General features: G+C 47.6%; 1 protein-coding gene and 1 pseudogene across 1 annotated transcript; one reads left to right on the forward strand and one right to left on the reverse strand.

Annotated features, from left to right (window-relative positions):
• LOC138666403 (zinc finger protein 850-like) overlaps positions 1-14017 on the reverse strand; it is a 277228-nt pseudogene that overhangs the window by 28088 nt on the left and 235123 nt on the right.
• Positions 7650-10401, forward strand: LOC138666907 (gastrula zinc finger protein XlCGF66.1-like). The gene is made up of 5 exons (XM_069755091.1): positions 7650-7790; positions 9112-9288; positions 9373-9496; positions 9580-9677; positions 9876-10401. The coding sequence occupies exons 1-5, from the start codon at positions 7713-7715 to the stop codon at positions 9969-9971; spliced, it is 573 nt and encodes a 190-aa protein (XP_069611192.1). The 5' UTR covers positions 7650-7712; the 3' UTR covers positions 9972-10401.

Genomic DNA, 14017 nt, shown 5'->3' on the forward strand with positions numbered 1-14017 from the left:
GGGCTACAGTTAGGGTTGGGGCTAATCTTAGGGTTAGGGTTGGGGCTAGTTAGGGTTGGGGCTAAAGTTAGGGTATGAATTACATTTACAGTTGGGATTAGGGTTAGGGGTGTGTCAGGGTTAGGGGTATGGTTAGGGTTATGGTTGGGATTAGGGTTAGGGGTGTGTTGGGGTTAGGGGTGTGGTTGGGTTAGGGGTGTGGTTGGGACTAGGGGTGTGTTTGGGTTAGGGTTTCAGTTAGAATTGGGGGTTTCCACTGTTTAGGCACATTAGGGCTCTACAAAGGTAAAATGGTGTCTGATCTCAATTCCAGCCAATTCTGCGTTGAAAAAGTAAAACAGTGCTCCTTCCCTTTCGAGCTCTCCCGTGTACCCAAACAGGGGTTTACCTCAACATATGGGGTATCAGCGTACTCAGGACAAATTGGACAACAACTTTTGGGGTCCAATTTTTCTTGTTCCCTTTGGAAAAATAAAACTTTGCGGGGCTAAAAAACATTTTTGTGCAAAAAAAATGATTTTTTTATTTTCTCGGCTCTGCGTTATAAACTGTAGTGAAATACTTGGGGATTCAAAATTCTCACAACACATCAAGATAAGTTCCTTGAGGGGTCTAGTTTCCAATATGGGGTCACTTGTGGGGGGTTTCTACTGTTTAGGTACATTAGGGGCTCTGCAAATGCAATGTGACACCTGCAGACCATACCATCTAAGTGTGCATTCCAAACGGTGCTCCTTCCCTTCCGAGCTCTGCCATGCACCTAAACGGTGGTTCCCCCCCACATATGGGGTATCAGCGCACTCAGGACAAATTGGACAACAACTTTTGTGGTCCAATTTCTCCTGTTACCTGTTGAAAAATACAAAGCTGGGGGCTAAAAAATAATTTTTGTGGAAAAAAAAATAATTTTTCACAACACATCTATATGAGTTCCTCAGGGGGTCTACTTTCCAAAATAGTGTCACTTGTGGGGGATTTCAATGCTTAGACACATCAGTGGCTCTCCAAACGCAACATGGCGTCCCATCTCAATTCCTGTCAATTTTGCATTGAAAAGTCAAATCGCGCTCCTTCTATTCCAAGCTCTGCCATGCACCCAAACAGTGGTTTACCCCCACATATGGGGTATCAGCGTATTCAGGACAAATTGCACAACAACGTTTGGTGTCCAATTTCTTCTATTACACTTGGGAAAATAAACAATTGGGGCAAAAAGATGATATTTGTGAAAAAATATGATTTTTTATTTTTACGGCTCTGCATTATAAACTTCTGTGAAGCAATTGGTGGGTCAAAGTGCTCATCACACCTCTAGATAAGTTCCTTAGGGGGTCTACTTTCCAAAATGGTGTCACTTGTGGGGGGTTTCAATGTTTAGGCACATCAGTGGCTCTCCAAACGCAACATGGCGTTCCTTCTCAATTCCAGTCAATTTTTCTTTGAAAAGTCAAATGGCGCTCCTTCGCTTCCGAGCTCTGTCATGCGCCCAAACAATGGTTTACCCCCACATATGAGGTATCGGCGTGCTCAGGACAAATTTCACAACTTTTGGGATCAATTTTCTCCTGTCACCCTTGGTAAAATAAAACAAATTGGAGCTGAAGTAAATTTTTTGTGAAAAAAAGTTAAATGTTTATTTTTTTTAAACATTCCTAAAATTACTGCGAAACACCTGAAGGGTTAATAAACTTATTGAATGCGGTTTTGAGCACCTTGGGGGGTGCAGTTTTTCGAATGGTGTCACACTTGGTTATTTTATATCATATAGACCCCTCAAAATGACTTTGAATGTGATGTCGTCCCTAAAAAAAAATGGTGTTGTAAAAATGAAAAATTGCTGCAAAGCAGTCATCAAAGCAAAAAGTGGCTACTTTGAATAACCTAGAATATAAGACATAATTTCAGTTGTTTCACACTTTTTTGTTAAGTATATAATTCCACATGTGTTAATTCATAGTTTTGATGCCTTCAGTGTGAATGTACAATTTTCATAGTCATGAAAATACAGAAAAATCTTTAAATGAGAAGGTGTGTCCAAACTTTTGGTCTGTACTGTATATGTCATATAGGGAAGAGCAATATATCTTCTCTGATCCCAACAGCTTTCCTCCAATCATGTGACCCCTGACTCCTCCCCTCCTGTGACCTCATCAGAGGTCCTGTGCGCATAGAACAACCATATATTTGGTGTGCGGCTCTGCGGGTGGAGGTCGGTGCTGGAGGCTCCATTATTCTCTATGTGGAGTGCGGCTCTGCGGGTGGAGGTCGGTGCTGGAGGCTCCATTATTCTCTATGTGGAGTGCGGCTCTGCGGGTGGAGGTCAGTGCTGGAGGCTCCATTATTCTCTATGTGGGGTGCGGCTCTGTGGGTGGAGGTCGGTGCTGGAGGCTCCATTATTCTCTATGTGGAGTGCGGCTCTGCGGGTGGAGGTCGGTGCTGGAGGCTCCATTATTCTCTATGTGGAGTGCGGCTCTTCGGGTGGAGGTCGGTGCTGGAGGCTCCATTATTCTCTATGTGGAGTGCGGCTCTGCGGGTGGAGGTCGGTGCTGGAGGCTCCATTATTCTCTATGTGGAGTGCGGCTCTGCTGGTGGAGGTCGGTGCTGGAGGCTCCATTATTCTCTATGTGGAGTGCGGCTCTGCGGGTGGAGGTCGGTGCTGGAGGCTCCATTATTCTCTATGTGGACTGTGGCTCTGCGGGTGGAGGTAGGTGCTGGAGGCTCCATTATTCTCTATGTGGAGTGCGGCTCTGCTGGTGGAGGTCGGTGCTGGAGGCTCCATTATTCTCTATGTGGAGTGCGGCTCTGCTGGTGGAGGTCGGTGCTGGAGGCTCCATTATTCTCTATGTGGAGTGCGGCTCTGCGGGTGGAGGTCGGTGCTGGAGGCTCCATTATTCTCTATGTGGAGTGCGGCTCTGCGGGTGGAGGTCGGTGCTGGAGGCTCCATTATTCTCTATGTGGAGTGCGGCTCTGCGGGTGGAGGTCGGTGCTGGAGGCTCCATTATTCTCTATGTGGAGTGCGGCTCTGCGGGTGGAGGTCGGTGCTGGAGGCTCCATTATTCTCTATGTGGAGTGCGGCTCTGCGGGTGGAGGTCGGTGCTGGAGGCTCCATTATTCTCTATGTGGAGTGCGGCTCTGCGGGTGGAGGTCGGTGCTGGAGGCTCCATTATTCTCTATGTGGAGTGCGGCTCTGCGGGTGGAGGTAGGTGCTGGAGGCTCCATTATTCTCTATGTGGAGTGTGGCTCTGCGGGTGGAGGTCGGTGCTGGAGGCCCCATTATTCTCTATGTGGAGTGTGGCTCTGCGGGTGGAGGTCGGTGCTGGAGGCCCCATTATTCTCTATGTGGAGTGCGGCTCTGCGGGTGGAGGTCGGTGCTGGAGGCTCCATTATTCTCTATGTGGAGTGCGGCTCTGCGGGTGGAGGTCGGTGCTGGAGGCCCCATTATTCTCTATGTGGAGTGTGGCTCTGCGGGTGGAGGTCGGTGCTGGAGGCCCCATTATTCTCTATGTGGAGTGCGGCTCTGCGGGTGGAGGTCGGTGCTGGAGGCTCCATTATTCTCTATGTGGAGTGCGGCTCTGCGGGTGGAGGTCGGTGCTGGAGATTCCCCATAATTCATTACTTCCAGCCATCTAGCAGCACAGTCCCAATTTGGGGTAACTCTCCCGGGTGTTCAGGGCAACGTCCCGACTCTCACTCCTGTAAGTCGCCTCCTCTCCAGCTCACTGTGTTTAGTGCTCACTAGTCCTTCTCTGATTCTGGGTGAAGGCCGACATCTCTGTGCTCTAATTAACTCATTCTTCACTTTTCTTCACGTCTGGGCCCTGGTGATCAAACACACAACTTCTTGTGCTGGTACATAGAGATACATTCCTATATACCAGTGTATTCCTATGTACCTGCTGAAATTAAAGTCAGAGACTCTTTCCTATAAAATAACAAAGAACAATTAGAATAATAATTATTTATTGCAGTTTTTTATCCAATTTTCAAATCTAACATGTCAATTTACAGTATGTGGTAAAAGCACTGAAACATTTCCACATATTTCAGTGCGTGAAAACCTGCAACGTTTTGGCTATGTGTGAACATGGTCTCACAGACGTATTTGGCACAATGGCCTTTAATGAAAAACTGACAGCTCGTCCTCGTCTCACTAATAAAGCAAGACCTCATATAATGAACCTTATGTAAAAATGAAAAAGTTCTGGCTGCTACAACTGAAGGTATGAACAAAGAATAAATCCATAGGTCCCAACCATCCCGAATACAGCAGAACAGTCCCAGATTTGGGTCTCTGTCCTGTCATCCTGGCAGTCTGCTGAATGTCCCTGACTGCCATCATGCCTCCTTCTGACATCTTCTCCTGCCAGGGTAGAATGTTGCTGTGGCGGCCATACATAGTTTGTCCCTCTTTTGTCTTTGGATTTCCAGCAGAAACCAATAGGCAGTGTAATGAATTGTATTATTCAATATCTCCTTACTCTATATTCATTTTTAACCATTTTTGTGATCCCAACTGAAGAACGATACTTGATGTCTGTGTTATGCAGGAAGGTGGCACACGTGATTTGTGGGCCCACTGTGCCGGGCTTACCTAGGAGAGTGTAGTGGGCTACCAGGTATTTACTGGCGCTCCTGATGGTGGAGTCAGGCTTGGCTGCAGGTAGCCACCAGGTACCACTCCTAGGCAGTCCACGGTACTGCAGCTGCTGACCCCAGGGGTCAGGTATGCAGACACGGATAGGACTAGGGCTCTGTTCAGACTACTATATTCTGGATCCTCTACAGAACGGTTACTAACACTAATTCGGAGACTGTTTGTAGCAGTCCGGATATACGGGTACTCAGATATTCACACATTCCGACACACAAGTCTTAGATGTTGATTCAGGGACAGGCCACACACGGACCAGGAGTAAGTTTCAGGAACTGGCGGCACCAGGATCAGGGACTTTAGATTCAGGACTGGTTGCACAATGACCAGGTACTGCAGGGTCAGCACACTGGTCACATCAGTACCAGGGGACCTCACAACTTCACTAGGAGGCCACTTCACTCACTAATGATTCACTGTAGTGCTTGACGCCACTCTATAGGGGAGGGTTCCTTTTAAACAAGATGCCTCCCTGCCAGGCTTGGACTGGCCCATAGGGGAACAGGGGAATCCCCCGGTGGGCCCTTGTCTAGATATGGGCCCCCAACCTCACTGTATGGTCATCATATCAACAACATATCATCACTCATTAACCAAACTACCCAGTTTACTTTTATATAGAAGAATAGGCACATTTGTGAACCAGGGAAGTGTAATACTTGCATGCATGTGCAATGTGGGCCCCCAAAGTCAATGTTACTAGTGGGTCCTTGGCACCCAGTCCGACATTGTTCCCAGCTATTGGTTGGGATCCATCTTGCAGGTGTGCTTTTAACCCCTTACTGACATCGGACGTACGCCAATGTCAGTATCCCCTGCTTTGATGTGGGCTCCGATGGTGACCCGCGGCTATTAACTAGTTAAAAGCCACTGTCAAACTCTGACAGTGGCATTTAACAAGCGCTTCCGGCCATCTGGCTGGAAATACGCACACCAGTGACCTGCGTCACGTGATCGCGGGTCACCGGTGTGTCACTCTATGGCTTTTGGTGCTGGATTGCTATGAGAGCCACCCGATGGTCGGCGCTCATAGCAAGTCTGTAATTCTGCTACATAGAGGCGATCTGAGCATCACCTCTATGCAGCAGAGCCGATAGTTATGTCAGCTTCTAGCCTCCCATGGAGACTATTGAAGCATGCCAAAAGTTAAAGAAAAATGGTTTTAAAAAAATAAAAACAATATAAATGTTCAAATCACCCCCATCGCCCCATTCAAAATTAAACAATAAAAAAAATCAAACCTACACATATTTGGTATTGCCGCGTTCAAAATCACCCGATCTATCAATAATAAAAAAGGATTAACCTGATCACTAAACGCCAGGATTAAGTTTTTTTTATTGGTCGCCATGACATTGCATTAAAATGAAATAATGGGCGATCAAAAGAACATATCTGCACCAAAATGGTATCATTAAAAACATCACCTCGGTGTGCAAAAAATAAGCCCTAAGGCCTCTTTCACATGTCAGTGTCTCCGGTACGTGTACTGACAGTTTTCTCACGTACCCGGAGACACTGACACATGTAAACCCATTCAAATGAATGGGTCTATGGACATGTCTCCGTGTTTTCATGGACCGTGTGTCCGTGTTGAAAACACGGAGACATGTCCGTTTTTCGCTGGCAGCACGTACCGCAATACGTCCTGCACACGTGCACACGGAGAACAGTGTGCACTCTCCTCCGTGTGCACGTACCGCTGCAGGAGAGACAGCGCTACACTAGTCACTGTCCCCCCTGTGTGGTGCATTCCACACCAGCATTCATCTCTTGCGCATATTCCTCACTGTAATGAGCGGTACCACGTGACCGCTCACACAGGACCTGCTGCCGGCGCTGAGAGGAGAGAGGAGACATCGCGGGAGCTGGGTGAGTATTTCTATGCAAGGGGCCGGGCGGCGCATGGGGGATGGGAGGCGGGAGCTCACCAGCTAACTTTATTTTAAACAAAAAATAACAAAAACTTGATCTTTCATCTCTTCTCTCTTGCGGGGGAGAAGAGATGAATGCTGGCTTCAGCACCACACAGGGGGGACAGCGTTTAGTGTAGCGCTGTCTCTCCTGCACGGTCCGTGTGGTCGTCAGGCGGCACACGGATGCCGCACGTGTGCCACATCGATGTGCTATGTGAGCACACGGACACGGATAATTCCGGTACCGATTTCTTCGGTACTGGAATTATCTGGACGTCTGAAAGAGGCCTAACACAACCCCAGATCACAAAAAATGGAGGCACTACGGGTGTCAGAAAATGTTGCAATTTTTGGGGGTTTTTTTTAGCAAAGATTGGAATTTGTTTTCACCACTTAGATAAAAAAAAACAACCTAGACATATCTGGTGTCTATGAACTCGTAATAACTGGGAGAATCATAATGGCAGGTCAGTTTTAGCATTTAGTGAACCTAACAAAAAACAAACAAAAATAAAATGTGTGGGAATGCACTTTTTTTGCAATTTCACCGTACTTGGAATTATTTTTCCATTTTCTAGTACAAGACATGGTAAAACCAATGGTGTCGTTCAAAAGTACAACTTGTTCCGCAAAAAATAAGCCCTCACATGGCCATATTGACGGAAAAATAAAAAAGTTATGGCTCTGTGAAGAAGGGGAGCGAAAAACAAAAATGCAAACCCGAAAAAAGCTCCGGTCATGAAAGGGTTAAACTAAATGCCTCCTAGCTATTGGCTGGAGGCATTTTACTATGTGTGAAAGCTGCCCCCTTAAGAAAACGGGAGCACGCATTGGGAGGTACGGTGAACATACACAAGCCAGGAAACGGGGAACACGCCGGGGACCACGCCGCATGGCTGGGGCAGTCAATATGCCGGAGGGAGAGGGAAGACCATGAAGAGGCGCCTGTAATGGTGTTACAGTCTGAACTCTACATTTTAGGTTATTGCTCTCAACTAGCAGCACCAACCCAGTAATTTGTTGATTTTTTTTCCCATAGTATTTCATATGATTGCACATAATCTCACCTCCTTTCCATTCAGGTTCCTGAGAAATTTTATCTTTTACGTTGACTACTACTACCAAATCTGCTTTGACGTTCAAGGATGGATATGGACAGAGACAAGATGGCGGAGAGGATATTACAGCTCACCCTAGAGATCCTCTTTCAGCTTACTGGAGAGGTGAGAGATTCTGATGATATCAAATTACATTGTAATGCAGGTGTCTGGATGCAACAAGCAGAGATCACAAGGTGGAAACAGCCAGGGGTTGATATAATGCTATTTATATACAAAAGGTTTAGAATAAACAAGAAAGTCTTTCACTAGTTAAAGTTAGTGTCCTTTTCGCAAAAGTAGTGCGCCCAGTCTTGGGAGTCACCATGTGAGTTCTCACTCAAAGCTCTGGCCCTACTGGGGGTCACCGAGTTTTCTCGCTAGGCGGCAAGTCTCTGCCTCATGTAGTCTATTAAAGCCCATTGAGCCTCCAACAGGCCCCTAAACAGGCAGGGTAGGCCAAGATTAGGACATCTGTCAATGTCATCTTTAATGCCTGAAATGCTTCCTCTTGTCATGGTCCCCAGTGAATGGGTTGACGTTTCCAGCCGTACCCCGCAACTCATTTCGTGGTACTGCAATCTTGGCAAAGTCCCTTATGAACCGGTTGCATACGGCTAGCACTAGGAACGCTCACAGTTCTACCAGGTCGGTAGGCGTTGGCCCCTTCAGTACTGCAGCCACCTTCTCTGCGGTGGGGTAAATTCCCTCACCAGACACGTTGTGTCTCAGGTATTCAATTTCCCACTTAAATAGATGACACTTCCAGGGCATTATTTTTAATCCTTGTTTTTGAAGCCAATCCAGCACTTGCTCCAGCTGGTGAAGATATTCTTCAAACGTGGAGGAATAAATTATGTCATCCAGATAGATCAAAGGGGCTTCAAAGTTCAAAGCATCTTTCTATCAACCGCTGTAAGGTTCCCAGTGCATTCGTCTGTCCGAAAGGTAGCCAGTTGAACTCACAGGCCCATAGGGAGAACAAAAGCTGTTTTCTGGCCGTCCTTCTCAGCCACCGGGAGTTATCAGTAGCCACTGGCTAAATCAAGTGAGGAAAAATATTTGGCTTTTCCTAATGCAGATAGGGGCTCCTCAATTCTCAGCAAGGGATAGGAGTGTATTGCCAAGTTTTTTAACACTAAGGTTCGGATACGGCTTTAAAGAAGGCTACTACTTGCGATATAATGCAATTTTATTTTAAAGTAGAAAATTAAAGGAATAGCTGCAAATCTTCCAGCATACTTTGGTTCCATTTGATTTTGGCTGGGCAGCATATGGCAGCCTCTCGTCATCAATGGCACCATCTGCAAGAGTTCTCCAGATATGTCATGGCTTCTTTTTACAGCATCATTCTTATCTATGGGAATAACAGATGGACAGAACTGGAGAGGTGAGGACTCTGGAAATGTCTGTATTGAGATTTATTAACATGTCTCTCCATAACCAGGATTACACAGTAGTGAAGAAGACCTTTAGTGAGCGCTGTCTGAAAACTGTGTCTGAGGGATGGGGAAGACCCCTGAGCCCAATCACGGGGCCTCCACCTCACCTTATACATGAGGACATCAATGACCAGAAGATCCTAGAACTTCTCTACAAGATGATTGAGCTGCTGACTGGAGAGGTGACACTGCTGGGAATGCTGGGACATTATACAGTAACACTATGAAGGAATCGGGGGCGATGATGGTATCATTGTATGTGTCAGGTTCCTATAAGGTGTCAGGATGTCTCCATCTATTTCTCCATGGAGGAGTGGGAGTATTTAGAAGGACACAGAGACCTGTACAAGGAGGTCATGATGGAGGTTCCCCAGCCCCTCACATCACCAGGTAATAGACAGGACTAAATACACACGGCCTATAATTATCTGTATGTAAAGAATGAATTCACTCCCTGTATGTGTTTCCTCCAGATCTATCCAGTAAGAGGACAACACCAGAGAGATGTCCCCGTCCTCTTCTTCCACAGGACTGTAAACAAGAAGATCCCAATGTTCCTCAGGATCATCAGGTAGATGGAGAGAAGGTGTCATGAGATCTCACCTATGATGTGTAGATGGCTGTGAAGGTCTTGTGCTCAGTCTTGTTTTATCCACCAGTATTATATGTTTTATACTTGTGTAATGAGAACGGTGGGGATGGCAGGATTAGAGCTGATTATAGATGTGACTTCTCCATCTGTTGGTGACTTTCACAAAATTTGTTTCAGGGTGAAGATCTGACCCATATTAATACTGCAGAGTCATATGTGAGGGGTAATGAGCGGTGTAAAGAGAAGATTCCTACATATGACCCAGGTGAGTAGTGACCACTAAATGCAGAGAAGTCATAGATTTTACTGTAATTATATGTTGAATGTCTAGCGGCCGTACCGGTCCTGGAAGAAAAGTTAAATGAGAAGCCAAACCGTTTTGATGTCAACAAGAAATATGTAGGCAGATCAGGAAAGGATTTACCGTATATACTCGAGTATAAGCCGACCCCCCTAATTTTGCCACAAAAAACTGGGAAAACTTATTGACTCGAGTATAAGCCTAGGGTGGAAATGCAGCATTTACCGGTGAATTTCAAAAATAAAAATTGATCATTATTTCCCCATAGGTGTGCCATATAGTGCTCTGCACCGTTCATATTGCCCCATATAGTGCTCTGCACCGTTCATATTGCCCCATATAGTGCTCTGCACCGTTCATATTGCCCCATATCTGTGCCCTATATGCTCTGCACCGTTCATATTGCCCCATATAGTGCTCTGCACCGTTCATATTGCCCCATATCTGTGCCCCATATAGTGCTCTGCACCGTTCATATTGCCCCATATCTGTGCCCTATATGCTCTGCACCGTTCATATTGCCCCATATCTGTGCCCTATATGCTCTGCACCGTTCATATTGCCCCATATCTGTGCCCCATATATGCTCTGCACCGTTCATATTGCCCCATATCTGTGCCCCATATAGTGCTCTGCACCGTTCATACTGCCCCATATAGTGCTCTGCACCGTTCATACTGCCCCATATAGTGCTCTGCACCGTTCATACTGCCCCATATAGTGCTCTGCACCGTTCATACTGCCCCATATAGTGCTCTGCACCGTTCATACTGCCCCATATAGTGCTCTGCACCGTTCATACTGCCCCATATAGTGCTCTGCACCGTTCATACTGCCCCATACAGTGCTCTACACCGTTCATACTGCCCCATATAGTGCTCTGCACCGTTCATACTGCCCCATATAGTGCTCTGCACCGTTCATACTGCCCCATACAGTGCTCTGCAACGTTCATATTTCCCTATAGATGCTCCACATAAATCTGTGCCGCTGCTGCAATAAAAAAAAAAAAAAGCCATACTCGCCTCTCTTGATTGCAGCTCCCGGCGTCTCGTTCCGGCGTCCGGTCCTGGCGTCTCTGCTCTGACTGATCAGGCAGAGGGCGCCGCACACACTATATGCGTCATCGCGCCCTCTGACCTGCACAGTCAGAGCGGAGATAGACGCCGGGAAGATGGAGCGGCGCCCGGCGGCTGGAACGGGGACAGGTAAGTATGACATACTTACCTAGTCCCAGCGATCCTGGCGCTCCCCGCCTGTCACACGTTATTCTGTGCTGCAGCTCTTCCTGTCAGCGGTCACCGGCACCGCTGATTAGAGAAATGAATAGGTGGCTCCACCCCTATGGGAGGTGGAGCTGCCTATTCATTTCTCTAATGAGTGGTCCCACGTGACCGCTGAAGAGGGGAAGAAGCTGCAGCACAGAAGACCGTGGGACGGCAGGGGGAGCGTCAGGATCGCTGGAACTAGGTAAGTATACCTCAGCGCCCTCTCCCCCTCACCCTCCGATCGTAACTCGAGTATAAGCCGAGAGGGGAACTTTCAGCCCAAAAATTTGGGCTGAAAATCTCGGCTTATACTCGAGTATATACGGTAGATATAGGGTCCGGTAATAATCTACTCAAAACCGGGTAACAACTTAGCTCTGGTAATAACAGATTGGCTAATTTGACTCTTACACAATGAACTAAGTGACCCTGTGAATTTAGTGCAGCATCTCCACCAGCGCAACCATGGACTATATTGTGAAGGCTGGTTAGAAAACTGACAGTGCAGGAGCATGCCAGTACAAGAACGTTACAGAGTAGTCATGGGGAGACGTGACATGGCAGCATATTAAGTTCTTCTATGTACATCGGTATTTCTCTATACCTTCTGGACACAATTTATTATTGATACCCTGCTTTACGTGATGTGTTATATGAGCTCCCTTGTGAAGAATAAACATCGTGATTGCGAAATTAGCAAACTTGTTTTTGCATTGACCATACTGCTAAGAATAATGATAATTTTATTCCCGTTGCATTCAGCTGCTTGCGGGCACCAGGCAGCATAATAACACTGTTAACCTGCAGATTGACTGCAGGTTAACAACGTTATTTCTGGTGACTGGTTCCATTTAACATAGCACAAAAATGTACCAATAAAAATGCTCACAATCCGGGTATGGAACAGGTCCAATAGATAGTCCTGGTATATGGTCCCACATCCTGGTTTATGCTCCCCTGGCCTGGTATATGCTCCCCCAGCCTGGTATATGCTCCCCCAACCTGGTGTATGCTCCCCCAACCTGGTATATTCTCCCCTAGCCTGGAATATGCTCCCCCAGCCTGGTCTATGCTCCCCCATCCTGGTATATGCTCCTTTAGTCTGGAATATGCTCCCTCAGCCTGGTATATGCCCCCCAGCCTGGTATATGCTTCTCCAGCCTGTTATATGATCCCCCATCCTTGTATATACTCCCCCATCCTTGTATATGTCCCTCTAGCCTGGTATATGCTACCCCAGTCTAGTATATGCAACCCCATCCTTGTATATGTCCCTCTAGCCTGGTAAATGGTCCCCCATCCTGGTATATTCTCCCCCATCGTGGTATATTCTCCCCCAGCCTGGTATATGCTCCCCCATCCTGGTATATGCTCCCCCATCCTGGTATATGCTCCTTTAGTCTGGAATATGCTCCCTCAGCCTGGTATATGCCCCCCAGCCTGGTATATGCTTCTCCAGCCTGTTATATGATCCCCCATCTATATATATAATTGTCTAAGGGTTTTTCCGTCTGTCTGTCTGTCTGTCTGTCTGTCTGTCTGTCTGTCCTGGAAATCCCTGCTCTCTGATTGGTCGAGGCCGCCAGGCCTCGACCAATCAACAACGGGCACAGCGACGATGATGTCATAAAGGACGTAGACATCCCGCGTCTGATTGGTCGAGGCTGCCAGGCCTCGACCAATCAGCAACAGGCACAGCGACGATGATGTCATAATGGTTGCCATGGCGACGATGATCTCATAAAGGTTGCCTCGACCAATCAGCGACGGGCATAATCTGCCGCGAATTCTGGAATCATCATTGTCCATATACTACGGGGACATGCATATTCTAGAATACCCGATGCGTTAGAATCGGGCCACAATCTAGTCCTTGTATATACTCCCCCATCCTTGTATATGTCCCTCTAGCCTGGTATATGCTACCCCAGTCTAGTATATGCAACCCCATCCTTGTATATGTCCCTCTAGCCTGGTAAATGCTCCCCCATCCTGGTATATGCTCCCCCATCCTGGTATATGTTCCCACAGCCTGGTATATGTTCCCCCATCCTGGTATATGCTCTGCGGCTCTGCGGATGGAGGTAAGTGCTGGAGGCTCCATTATTCTCTATGTGGAGTGCGGCTCTGCGGGTGGAGGTCGGTGCTGGAGGCTCCATTATTCTCTATGTGGAGTGCGGCTCTGCGGGTGGAGGTCGGTGCTGGAGGTTCCATTATTCTCTATGTGGAGTGCGGCTCTGCGGGTGGAGGTCGGTGCTGGAGGCTCCATTATTCTCTATGTGGAGTGCGGCTCTGCGGGTGGAGGTCGGTGCTGGAGGCTCCATTATTCTCTATGTGGAGTGCGGCTCTGCGGATGGAGGTAAGTGCTGGAGGCTCCATTATTCTCTATGTGGAGTGCGGCTCTGCGGGTGGAGGTCAGTGCTGGAGGTTCCATTATTCTCTATGTGGAGTGCGGCTCTGCGGGTGGAGGTCGGTGCTGGAGGCTCCATTATTCTCTATGTGGAGTGCGGCTATGTTGGTTGAGGTCGATGCTGGAGGCTCCATTATTCTCTATGTGGAGTACGGCTCTGCGGGTGGAGGTCGGTGCTGGAGGCTCCATTATTCTCTATGTGGAGTGCGGCTCTGCGGGTGGAGGTCGGTGCTGGAGGCTCCATTATTCTCTATGTGGAATGCGGCTCTGCGGGTGGAGGTTGGTGCTGGAGGCTCCATTATTCTCTATATGGAGTGCGGCTCTGCGGGTGGAGGTCGGT

Source organism: Ranitomeya imitator, chromosome 2 (genome assembly GCF_032444005.1).
Source record: "Ranitomeya imitator isolate aRanImi1 chromosome 2, aRanImi1.pri, whole genome shotgun sequence".
Lineage (NCBI taxonomy): Eukaryota > Metazoa > Chordata > Amphibia > Anura > Dendrobatidae > Ranitomeya > Ranitomeya imitator.

What these genes read in the sequence shown, in the direction of transcription:
- LOC138666907 (XM_069755091.1), top strand. Translation starts at nt 7,713, where the DNA reads ATGGATATGGACAGAGACAAGATGGCGGAGAGGATATTACAGCTCACC. An exon ending in CCAGCCCCTCACATCACCAG is followed by an intron (nt 9,497 to 9,579) that starts GTAATAGACAGG and finishes TGTTTCCTCCAG; the next exon opens with ATCTATCCAGTAAGAGGACA. An exon ending in ATGTTCCTCAGGATCATCAG is followed by an intron (nt 9,678 to 9,875) that starts GTAGATGGAGAG and finishes AATTTGTTTCAG; the next exon opens with GGTGAAGATCTGACCCATAT.